Source organism: Haliaeetus albicilla, chromosome 4 (genome assembly GCF_947461875.1).
Source record: "Haliaeetus albicilla chromosome 4, bHalAlb1.1, whole genome shotgun sequence".
In the NCBI taxonomy this organism is placed as follows: Eukaryota; Metazoa; Chordata; class Aves; order Accipitriformes; family Accipitridae; genus Haliaeetus; species Haliaeetus albicilla.
In genome coordinates this window covers 47250634-47263477 of record NC_091486.1, presented here as the reverse complement: position 1 = coordinate 47263477, position 12844 = coordinate 47250634, and the positions used below count along the sequence as shown (strand labels likewise).

Below are 12844 nucleotides of genomic sequence, written 5' to 3'. Positions count from 1 at the left end.
TAGCAGCTTTCTTGATGAAGTCATCGCTGGTTTGGAGGCTGCTGTTTAGCAGAAGTAACTTGGAGCAGTTTATACAAGGTTGATGCATGCACTTGTATGTGTGTATTGTCTCCTGATAAACTACCTGCCTGTTTGTAGTTTGACACGGGACTTGTGTGGTAGGTGCAGTGGATGTGCTATGGCACTTGCTTCAAAGGTGTTACAGAGACACAATATGTCAGAACACTGGGGTTCTGGAGAACACCCAAATCTATTTATAATTTATGCTATATCAGGTATGCTGCAGTCCAGCAAGTATCCAAAAAAAAACCCTGGCCAACCATCTTGTGCCCGATACCTGTTTTCCGCTTGCCCCTGAAACATTTATTCTCCTTCTGTAAACTGCTAGTGAAGAAAAATAGCTTAAAAAGGATGTGTGTGCTCGTTACTAGTTGCACAGGATTTAGTTGCACATCCTGTGTTGCACAATTAGGATATAATAGGCTAGCTAGTGTCAACTGTCCCTTAAAACAGTGTTCGGCACAGCTGCCTCTGGAGTAACTTAAAGTATTACTAAAATACGGATTTAATCTATACAGATCTACTATATGGGCGGCTGGGAAAACTTGTTTCCATTGTCCAGTCTAAATATATGGCTTATTTCTTACCGAAGCTTCTGAATTTTTGCAGACAGAGGACTTTGAGGCTGGAACAGGGCTGTTAGACCTTTGAATGAAGCCTTTCCTCTTATCTGTAGTGAGAACTACATCCCTTTTCTGTGGCAGGTCTGAATTTTAATGCATGATGCTGACAAACCTTGTCTGAGAGACCCTAAAAATTTGATGGTTCTGCACATAGCAGCTATTTGAACTAGTGCCTCTTAATTAAATTGTTTAAATTGTGTCCGAGCTGTTTGTTGTCTTTGTGTGTGAAGAGCAGCTGCTCACCAGGTAAAAGTTTAGCTGAGGAGGTCTGTTCCTAAGTGATATTGAAGCTGGTGTTAGCGAACTTGGGAGGAGTCCCATGGTCAAAAATTTGTGGCTGACTTAAATTTATCAAACTCTATTTAGATACTGCTTTGAGGTACATAAGCCAAGGTACAGGTAAGAAAGCTGTGCGGGTCAGGAAAGAAATTATTCCCTGCAGGAAGGGATTATTTCTCTTTCTTGAAACCATTTAGTAATTGGCTACATCTGTGCCACCAAAACTCTTGGCAACCTAAAGCATCATTTTTGTGGCTGTTGCTGGAGGTAGGACACAGGATAACTAAATCATTGATATGATCTGGTGTGACATGGTTGGTTTTCTGATGAAATTTGGAGGACTGAACGGATATCAGGGTTTGAGCAGCTCCAAGGACCATTCAGAACAATGAGTTGTTTGGGGAGCTATGGTAAGCTTGACTGTATAATTGGTATGAGGTTTTTTTAATGGCTCAGAAAATTGCTGGTTACCTCTAAATGTTGGAATTACTTTTGGATGGTGCTCATTAGTGCTCTACATGCTTTCCATCAGCAACACGCTCACTGGGCTTCTTTTCATATTGAAAGTGTAACATGAAACAGACCAGTTTGAATGACGCTTGTTAGAAGGAGGGTCTGTGTGATTCCCACACTACTCACTGCAGTCCCTTCTCTGGGGTAGGGATGAAATAATTTGTTAGATCCAGTGTGATTTCTTTATTGTTGAGACATCTGTAGACCTCTTCTGCAGCCACTCTCAGCTACAAGACTGAAGTCTACACTCTAGTTAGACAAGGGCAGTGTATGCAGTGCCACCTGTAATAGTTCCAAAAACATCATAAGCCAGACTCAAGCAAATAGTTTTTTGACCTTTTTTGGCAAGTTTCTTCCAAACCTTTACAGCTGACGTTTTTATTCTGTTTCCTGTACTGTTACCAGACAATAACCTCCTTGAAATAAAAGGTCAGACTCTAAATGTATGACGAGCATGAGCAGGTTCATTAAAGTTGTGATAGGGTGCCATCTTTCATAATTCTGACTTCTGCTTCCTTTGTGCTTGGTTTCCTTGCTTCATTACACTGCCATGCTGGAGTAGACAAGAAGCAGAGGCCCGCATCATTTTTTTGGGTGTAAAGCTTAGGTTATTACTTGAAGTCTGCTTGCAGCTCAGCTTGCCATAGTTTTTCTAGAGGAATTGATCTCCAGACTGATGAGTATAGCTACTGTTTTGATGCTTGCTTAAGATCTATTGAAAGGAGATGAAGATGACTTAGAAATGTCTTTGTATGTAAAAAGCTTTCCAAACCTACTATAGTGAGAAACTGACATCTACTTCCTAGGCTTGTATTCCTGCTGGGAAGGATAACTACACTAAGTTTCCTCCCTGAGGTCTCTCTTACTATGTCAAAGCCATGCTCTGCTGCTAGTTTTTAGTAAGAGCATCTTGGTACCCATGTGGGTATATGGAGTATGTTCCAGACTGTCCATTACTGCCCCCAAGTGTTGGGCTGACAAGGGAAAGAGTCCAAACTTGAACATGAAGTAAAAGGCGGGGTGGAAGGGGAGAATTTTTGGGTCACTGGCCCTCATCAGACCAGACACTTTTCATTCATTAGCAAAACAGTTTGTGGTTTGCCCTTTTACCACATCTGTTGTTGCATTTTTCAGACTGCCGAGTCTTCAATTAGAGTTCATTAGAGACCTTGTCAATCATAGGACTCCAGAAGTCCTGCCTGAAAGAAGCTGTGCGTGGTGCTGGTAATGTGCCTTGGCATGGAATGCCCTGGTTGGAATTCAATTAGTCATTATTTGTAAATAGACTATGCAGAGGCTGTCAAAATGTACAAGAGGACTTTTAAATCTCTACAAAGAGAGTTTGGTGTGGGCACATACCTTTTTAAAGACAACTAATTTAAATTAGAATAATTTTCCATGTAGCTGCTCTGGAAACTGGGGTAACTGAAGCCTTGGAGCATCTATCGGTCAGCCAAGTCCAAACTGTAAAGCAGTTCCCGTAAGAGGAGCACTAAAGGTGATTGCATTGCACTTAAATGGATTTGTCGTGAGGATATGCCAAGTGATAGCACTTGTAACATTAATACAGATTTTAATTGCATAGCATAAATACTGCCTCACCTCCTTATTGCCTCACGTTGTCCAGAAGTTGCTGCTGTTGATATACTGTGCTTCTCATAGAAGTCAGTTGTGAATCACATCTCTTCTCATCCCTTGCGGAAAGGAGAATGTTGAGGGTGTTTTCTGGATGGAAACGTTTCTTGGTATCAGTTAAGAGTGAGATCTTGTTTGGCTCATGGAAATCACACTGAGTGGCGTGAAGTAAGGAAGCTGGTAGAGCTCACTTGTGGGTGACTAAACCGTTTATGCTGAAAGATATCTGAGAGAATTGTCCTTTTACTTCCTTTCTCTTAAGCTAAGTTAGTACAGTCAGTCAGTCCCCGTGTACTTTTAGCTGTGTTCTTTCCAAGAGAAACCCTGAAGAAGGCATCAGCTTTCAGATAGTGTTGCTGTGGAGGATCTCTTCCTAGGACACCTTGGCAGCACACATAACAGAGCAGGTGAGTGATAGCTGGGGTCACAGCCTCCAGTATCGTTGGGAAGCAAGACAGCTTCACTGATGTGTCTTAGAGAGGTGCATCTCTGGGAAAGGTGGAAGATGGAAGTTGGATTTATTGTGCTCATGGATCATGTGCAGCAAATAAGGGGTCTGTGACAGGACTGTCTTGATGGCTTTGACTTGGGTATGGAAGTTGATGTGCTCTCAGTCTCGGTGGAAGTTAAGCAGGTTGCTTTTCCAAGTATGAGTTTCCTGCTGAGTGTTTGATTTGGATGTTTGCCTGTGTGTGTATAATATAAATTAGATGAAAAATCTAGCTGACTCAGAGAAATCAGATGGCTGCCATAAAGTGGGGACAGAGAATCATCCTTACAAAACTGGCTCACAAAATGGACAAGCAGACTCACCAGGAGAGCGGTGTTTGCTCACAGCCACAACTTTCTTCCTCTCTTTTTGCAGTAAGATGGATATTCAAATAATACTCAACTTATTCCCAAAAGTGAAAGCTTTCTTGAAGTACAGAATCAAGTTATGCTGCCATGGAAGAATTAAAGCTAGAGTTCTTTATAGATAATAGCAGTCAGTAACTTTACTGGTTATTTTTCAAGGCTCTGTTTGCAATTAAAGATCTGGGAGGTGATCATCTTTGCTTTCTCATCACAGGAGAATGCTTAAGTATTTTTAGTTGAGTGTGTTACTTTTCTAAAAAGTCCCTGAGTGTTGAATTTAAAAATGTATAAACTTCTGATTTTGAAATATTTGAACAATATTCAGGACCTAGCTAGTGTGCCTCCAGGCAAGTCTCAAATCTGCTTGTATGCCTTTAGTAACTGAAGATATATGAAGCTAGAGAATTTATCCCCAGGAAAACTGCGTTGCTTGGTCTGCACAGACCATAAAGAACATGAGAATGTGACTGGAGCTTTTTGTGTTTTGAGTCCAAGAGCCTGAGCAGTATGCAGTATTGAGGAGAAAGATAAAATAATTGAATGCAGATGGCCAGCTGAACATCTAGTGAGGGTGGAAGATGTTAAAAAAAAAAAAAATCAGACCTAATGAAAACTTAAAAAGAAAATAGTGGAAGCAGAAGTGCATGGACAGCCTCATAGTCTCAAAGCTGAGTTTTTGACCTGCTGTTCTTCCTGGACTTGTTGACTTGTGTGATAGGCTCTAAGCTACCAGCAGCCAGTTGGGTTTCTAATGCAAGGATTATTGGCTAAAGAAAGGGGCTCTGGCTCTCTGAATAAATTTATGGTTGTTGAGAGTCAGTTTTCCATTTGGTGAGTGGCTGTAAGCAGGAGCTTTTCCAGCTAGAAAAGATTACTTCTGGATATCTCGATGGTAACTGGAGATAGCAATTAATATATGTAAATTGTTAATGTGATGCTTGGCTTAGACCTAGCAACCCCACTTAGTTGCATGAGATTGTAAAAAGGAATTTCACTTCTAGCTTCATAGTCACTTACTCTTTTTCTTTTTAAGCCTAAACTGTGCCTTTTTTTCTTCCAGGCTCCTGCCACTGCACTGCTGGTGTTAGAGACCCTTAAAATGTCTGTTTAAATATCTTTCTAAAGGAGAGTGTGTGTGTGTATCACTTCATGAGCTTGAACCCTAATTAGAAACCTTTTTTAAAGATGGGGGGGGGGGGGAAGCTGGGATATAGAAACATCGCTGGAGAGAGTATGACTTTGCATATCCCTTAATTGTTGCTGGATATCTCCAACACCAGCTGGACTCTTGACACAAATAGTCAAAACTTGCCGAGATATTGATATGCTGTGATGGCTCATGGGACTTGTGACTGGTAATGAGATACAGAAGCCTTCACCTGCAGGTCACTAGTCTAAGTCTAGGGCACTCTAGTTGTGCCTGCCAGATGGCTAGCTTTTGTTTCTCAGTAAGCTGCAGAATGGTGAATCTAGCAAAAGCCCTATTTTATCCAGCAAATCACTGGAAGAATGCCAAGGATCCTGTTATATGAACGGTAGTCACCTTTCAGAGTTCTTTAAATCTAGTTCCTGGAGTTGAATTGAAAAATTCTGTAATTAATGTAACATTTCTGCTATGACTTTGCTAACTAGACAAACTTGGATCTGCAATCTTGTTAACGTTTGCCTTTTTCCAGAAAAGCTGATTGGTTTTAATTTTGTTTTTGCTAATTCTTGCAGTGCTGGAATTCAGTGCAAAGACTTGAATAAAGCTGAGCTATTTCCAATATCAATTACATCTGGTCTTGAACACAAAAGTCCATTTAAGTGGCATTTAATAAACAAAGCTTGAAGAATGTGTGGCCCTTGGACATCTGATGGATCAAATTAAGGTTTAGCAATGTGTGGATTTGTGGGAGTGACTTTACTAGTGGTTTTAGGCCCAAGATGAGTGGAGCCAGGCTTCCTTCTTGAGTTTCCACAACATCCGTTAGGCTGTGTCTGTGTTCTGCAGGAACAGGAAATTCTGAGGCTGTGGAATGACTCAGAAAAATTATAATAATATTTTATTTGATGCTGGCCCAGAGGGGAAGAATCCAAGCTGAAGGGGGGTCGTGTGCCAAAATGGTTATTTTGCAAAAGTGCCAGGTAACTTGCATGGGCTTTTCTTTGCATTCAGGCGATTTCCCCAAGTGATGCGGGCAGTGGTTTTGTCCACTTCTGTAATGATGCAAGTTGTCTTAAAGAAAAATCGGGTCTTAAGAGTTCACATGCAATTAAAATAGTCGCTTTCCTGTTTGTATGTGGCTTTTAATTAAAAACTGCTCTAGTCACATGTGTGTTCAGATACCTGCATGTTATAGACACAAATTCAAAAGGCAAATGGATCTGAATGCCTTCATTGCTAATCTTTTGAAGCTCGCTTCACATCTTCCTTCTGATTCTTTAAGGAAAAAAAATGTGTTTAATCTTTAATTTTGCTGCATTTAGCATAGTTTTCCAGTGTGTAAGGTTCCTGTGGAGGTCAGTACATGCTGACCTCTGAATAAGCATGGAAAAAGACTATTTCCAAGGACAGAACCTTATGCTAGCAATATTGCAGTTTCAATTGTAAACATGATTCATTTCAGTCAAGGCTGTAGAAGAAAACTACAACCTTGGTGTACTCAAGTTGAGTGGCTACTCAGCCAAAATATTAACTGTCCTGAATATGTAAGGTGCAGAATTTGATGCAATTCAGCCAGCATGATTGAAGCAAGGATGGGGAGAGCTGAAGTACTGTTCTTGTTTCCTCTAAACCTTTTTAGATGCTTGTTTAATCATATTTTAAAAAATAATTCAGAAACAAATGTTTAGTTGTTAATAAGTTCCTTTAACCAAGAAGTGAGTCAAGAAGGAATGATTATTGGGTTAGCTGCTCTAGAAAGTGTACAGTTTCGACTTTGGCACAAGTGATTATTTGTCTTGATAGCAGAGCAGTTGACTTAATTAAAACACTGTCCACATACCTGGCTTGCTCTGATGGAGAATACTGTTACACCAGACAACGAAATCCTTGTTCAACATGCAGGAGAGTATGCTCAACTCGCTTTTCATTCAGTTTTTTCTTTCCTCTGTACTACACATTCATTGTATATCTCCTTGGAAAAAAAAAATCCCACGAACACAGTGCGCTGTTGCATGGTATGTGCTTCTGAATGATGCTGCTGTTCAGTTCCAGGCTGAACAGCTGAGTCTGGACCCCCAGAGATTCTTTTTTTCTTTTCTAATTTACATTGAGGGTGGTCTTGCTCCATGACTATACATACAACCACCACAATAGATGATTGAGTGCTTATTTGTGGAAACATGGGTGCATTAGGGTCTAGAGTACACCGTGGACCAAATTACATCTTTAGATAAAGGCCATCATTAATTTAAGGTTAGGATTATATTCTACATTCGACCTTCCACTGCGCAGAGTGCGAAAAACTTGTGTCAAAATAAAGATGGGAGCCCAGTCTTTGCTTATAAAACAATCACCGTTGCTTCCATGTTTTCATCACAGTGACACTTATTTATAGTGCAGTGATGAATGGATAAAATCACTGCTTTGGCATTCCAGTATTTGGCCTGGGGAGTGGGTTAATTCTTGCGTTTCTAAATTTAAGTCAAAGTTCCCTATCTAATGACTGTTGGAGACATGCACTCAGGCACCTAAGTGTGTTTTGGCTTTTCAGTTAAGCTAGAAAAAGCTAGTAAGAAAAATTAACAATGCAAATCCACTGTTTCATACTGAAAACTCAGAGGATCAGTTGGTCTTCTAAGCAGAGTTGTCTTTGCTGGGGTCAGAAGATACGGATGTTTTCTTGCTAAATATAAACTGAATTCTGCAAGAGTCTGAATGTGCACAAAAGTAATTTAAATGCTTTATTTAGGAAGGTTCAATACTTGACATGGACAAGAATTTAAGGAAAGGTATATGCACAGTGTAAAATAATTGCTCAGTGCTTACATTGCAGCAGCTAGCTTAGCCTGGATGTGCCAAATATCTTATCATTGCATGTTCTTAAAATGCAAACGACCTGAATTCAGAAGGAATCAAATAGTCTCATGAACATGTAGCTGAAGTCTTTAAAGCTGCAAATTACCTTCTTCACATCACTGCATTTGCCTTGTAAGCAGCTTCCTAGCACAGAACACGACCAGTATGCATAAATCTTGTAAATGCATTCTTAGAAAGGAAGTACAGCAGCTGTTGAAAGTTGATGTAATAAATGATACGAAAATTATTCTCTTGGGGTAACTGTGCCACACTTGGATGTTTTTCTGATAATTGGAATTACATGAGTAGTTCATCAGCTGGAATATCTCTGTTCTTTTTATAAACACTGTTGAAATTTTCCAATATTTCTGAAGTAGAGGAGTGGGTTTTCTTCCCTGTTTTATCCTGAAAGAAGGAGCAGGAGCAAAGAATAAATTGTCTGAAGTCCTGTAGAGTGTCTGTACCAAAGAGACAATGGATATTTAGCATGCTATTGCAATGGAGTTTTATAATACAGTGTAGTATTGTATTCTAGTAAGTATATGATATACTGCATTCACTGTTATGGCTGTAAGACTACCCACAGCTCTTAGAGATTGGAAAAGTGACCGTGCTCATGAATATCTGTGTTATCAAATCATCCAGAGATAAGTTTACTTCACCATTACTACGTGGAAATTAAATAGATTGCATCTTAAAAACAATGTATTAAGAGTTCCTTCTAGTCAGTAAGAAATTGTGCTCTCCCACTGAGCAGTATGGAAACACCACACTAGGCATGTGCTATTTTTAAAAGACAGTTAAATCTAAAAGTTATTTGAGTGGGTTTCTGTAAGGGTTGTAAATTCAGATGGTTATTAGGAGCTTTTCTGCAGGGGAATTGAGTGTATTGAGTTTGGGGTTTCTTTTGAAAATGCTTTGTATGTATATATTTGAGTTTGAAGAATTGTACAGCGAGACCTCTCGTGCTCCCTTACCGCACGTGTAGCATAGGGTTTTTCCCAAAGAAATGAAATACAAACGGTGTCTGGGAAAAACGCCACTTTTCTCCAAATTGTGTTTTCATCACTATTACTCATTCTAAATGCACGTCAGAGTGAGGAGTCTGTTCCTAGGCACTTATCTCTCTGTTGATGGGCAGCTGGCCAAGGAGCAGCCAAGAAGGAGGAATATATTCAGCTGGTCACTCTTAGGAACAACGTGGAGCGTAGCTCTTAATGATGAGGTGCTTTGGGTCTTGTTGTGTGTGCATCTGAAATTGAAGCAGTCATCTCAAGTTGCTCTCTGCCTGAAGAGTCAGCCTAAAATTAATAGCTAATGGACAAGCGAAGGAAGAGACAAAGTGGAACCAGATGGGCTCATGAACACAGATACATCATTTCACTTAACTTGTGCCACGATACTGCTGATTTGTATCAGCTCCGTGGGGTATTAGGGTTGTCTGTTTCCAGAAAAAGTGAAGATTTTCCTAAGAGCTGCTTGCTTCCTGGCCACTATTATTTACTCAGTGAATGTGTAATGGTTTTGAGGTTGCTTCAGCCAGGTCTCCAAGTATTAAATGATGGACTCCTCTGAGAAGCATCTCACTTTATATAAAAATACTTAACTGCCCTGCTCTTTAATCTGCGTTCTTCAGTTATCACTCATTACCACATTACAGTGTACATACACCGAAGTGAAAAAACAATGTTTCAGCTTTTTCAGCACTGTTGGTAACTTTACCAGCCATTTCTTGGTTTTCCTGTTATTTTTTTTGTGTGTTACGGGGTGATTGTGTGGGTTAGGTGTTGCATCTCTTGCTAGCCACATCTTGTTTTGTCCTTTGGCCTTTCTGGGTTTTTTTTGTCTTTTGCGGTCACGTTGTTTTATATTTGTCCCTGCTTACTTTGACTTAATATCCACTGTACGTTATTGCCTCGTACTTGGGATGAGGAAAGTTTTTGCTTCAGGCAGTTTGATCTCTTGTGACACATCTAGTGCACTAAAATAGTTTGCGCTTGTGCTTTTGGGAGCTGTTGCACCCCTAATTTGTTTGTTTTTTCTCTAGGCTTCTTTCCTTTGGAAATGATACCAACTGAATCAATGGCTTGAAGAGAAGAAAGCACATTTTCATATTTTCTTTATTCCTTCCTCCCTCCCCTTTTCATTTCTTATGAATTGTGAATTCATCACTTCATGATTAATTTTACCCTCGATTGCCTTTTGTCTTCATGTTCTCAATCAGGTTTTCATCTCTACAATGTAGAATGAAATGTAGAAGAAATTCTGCATTGGTTATTTCTTTTATTTTCTGTATTAGCATGTTGTCACCAATACATTCAAGAACTTACCGATTGTCCTGTATCCTGTTGCGTTCCCAACTTTCTGTTGGGAAAGGGAATTTTACTTTAGTCCCTTTCCCTTGCAGTGAAATGGGGAATGCTTTTCCCAAGGGAATCGCACAGCACGCTAATTGTTTAATAATAGCTCCAGGAATGATTTGTTGATCGTCCCTCAGATGGATTGGGGCACACTGCTGCACGTGCCCTAAAGTATGCACAGGGGAGATGGAGTTCTTGGAGGAAGCTGCTAGCATGGCCAAAGCCTGCAGTATAGGAATATTGATAACAGGGCTGCCATCAGCTCCAGAGCAAGAGGCTACAGGATGGAATTTACTTGATTTGCTTGTGCTTGCATTCACACTAGCTTCAGGCTGCAAAATGTCATCTCATCTCTTTGCAGTACATCAAAGCTTCTCTGCAGATCTTGTCGTCTTTCTCCACGTGAAGTGCAGGGAGACAGCTAGGATTATGAATCCATTAAAAGCTACCTGTGTAGGAGATGTGTTTGATTTTATATGTGCACACACACAGACACACGTGTATTTTTATTAGCCAACATGGTAATGTTTGGCCAGCTGCCTGGAAACTATTCTAAACTCTACCCAGAGTGGGAGCTTGTGAAAAATAGGCTTGAGTGTATGGATGGCGTATTCTTTTAGCAGCTCCCTCGTTTCCACTCCATTACAAATATTTACCTTTATTCATCAGTCCTCGACAATCACTTTACTGGCCGTCTTTGGCAAGAAGCTAACATCGAGAATGTATATATTCAAGTGTAGTGGACCACACTAGTTGTTGGGTAATTAAATCTGAAATTATTGGAGGTGGGAGCATAGGATTGTGTTGTAACTTAAGTGCAGCTTGCTTTTTTTTTTTTTTTTAAAGGGTTTCTGGCTTTGGGACAGATGTGGGCTATTAATAACAAAATCGGTTCTTAGGGATGCCAGTCTCTCTTAACCATAACATGTTACCCTTTCTTCCCTCCCTGTTGTTTTTTTTTCCAAACCATCAGGTTCCAAGCCTCTGTGAAGATCTCCTCTCCTCTGTTGATCAGCCATTGAAGATTGCACGAGATAAGGTGGTAGGAAAAGACTATCTATTGTGTGACTACAACAGAGATGGAGACTCATATAGGTGAGTTCATATCCAAAACAAGGAACTAACTGGTTTACTTTGTAAATGAGAGCTACGTACAAGTATTGCAGTCCCTTCTCCCTCTTAATTTTAGCCAAAAAAGAAATTTAATGATATTAAACTCTTCTCGGCGATGAAACTGAGGCTGTTTTGGATCGTCTTCTCTTTAGTAAGACATTGACTATGGAAGTTGTTCTTAGGATTTTCGTAATGTGAGAGGGCATAAACATCTTCATCTCCAGACCACTGTAGAGTGCTTTAATTTCAAATAACGTGGTTGTATGGCTGCTAATCTGATGACCTCTGCAAAGTAGGTCCCTGTGGTGGGTTGACCCTGGCTGGATGCCAGGTGCCCACCAAAGCTGCTCTCTCACTCCCCCTCATTGGCAGGATGGGGGAGAGAGAATGTAATGAAAGGCTTGTGGGTTGAGATAAGGACAGGGAGATCATCTTGGCAATTACTGTCATGGGCAGAACAGACTTGCCTTGGGGAAAATTAATTTAATTTATTACCAATCAAACCAGAGTAGGATAATGAGAAATAAAAACTAAATCTTCAAACGCCTTCCCCCCCACCCCTCCCTTCTTCCCGGGCTCAACTTTACTTCTGAATTCTCTACCTCCTCCCCCTCAGCTGCACAGGGGGATGGGGAATGAGGGTTACGGTCAGTTCATCACATGTTGTCTCTGCTGCTTCTTCTTCCTCCGCAGTGGGAGGACTCCTCACTCTGCCCCTGCTCCAGTGTGGGGTCCCTCCCATGGGAGACAGTCCTCCACAAACTTCTCCAATGTGAGTCCTTCCCACGGGCTGCAGTTCTTCACAAACTGCTCCAGTGTGGGCCCTTTCCATGGGCTGCATGCAGTCCTTCAGGAGCACACTGCTCCAGCATGGGTCCCCCGTGGGGTCCCAAAGTCCTGTCAGCAAACCTGCTCCAGCCTGGGCTCCTCTCTCCACGGGTCCGCAGGTCCTGCCAGGAGCCTGCTCCAGCGTGGGCTTCCCACGGGGTCACAGCCTCCTTCGGGCATCTCCCCACTCCGATGTGGGGTCCTCCCTGGGCTGTGGGTGGAGATCTGCTCCACTGTGGACCTCCCTGGGCTGCAGGGGGACAGGACAGCCTGCCTCACCATGGTCTTCACCACAGGCTGCAGGGGAATCTCTGCCCTGGCACCTGGAGCACCTCCCCCCCCTCCTTCTTCACCGACCTGGGGGTCTGCAGGGTTGTTTCTCTCACATGTTCTCACTTCTTTCTCTGGCTGCAATTGCTGTTGCACAGGTTTTTTTTCCCCCTTCTTAAATATGCTGTCACAGAGGCGCTGCCACTGTTGCTGATGGGCTCAACCTTGGCCGAGAATACGAGAATTAAAATTCTCAGAATACGAGATTAAAACCTCAGAATATGAAAACTAAAACCAGTCGGATC

At 41.3% G+C, this 12844-nt stretch overlaps 1 protein-coding gene across 2 annotated transcripts in view; it reads left to right on the top strand.

Moving 5' to 3' along the window:
• The window catches only part of CAPZB (capping actin protein of muscle Z-line subunit beta), a 71153-nt gene that overhangs the window by 26099 nt on the left and 32210 nt on the right, over nt 1–12844 (top strand). For both annotated transcript variants that reach the window (XM_069782385.1, XM_069782383.1), the window contains exon 4: nt 11302–11423. In XM_069782385.1, the coding sequence (XP_069638486.1) occupies nt 11302–11423 (122 nt within the window). The remainder of the gene's footprint in view (nt 1–11301; nt 11424–12844) is intronic.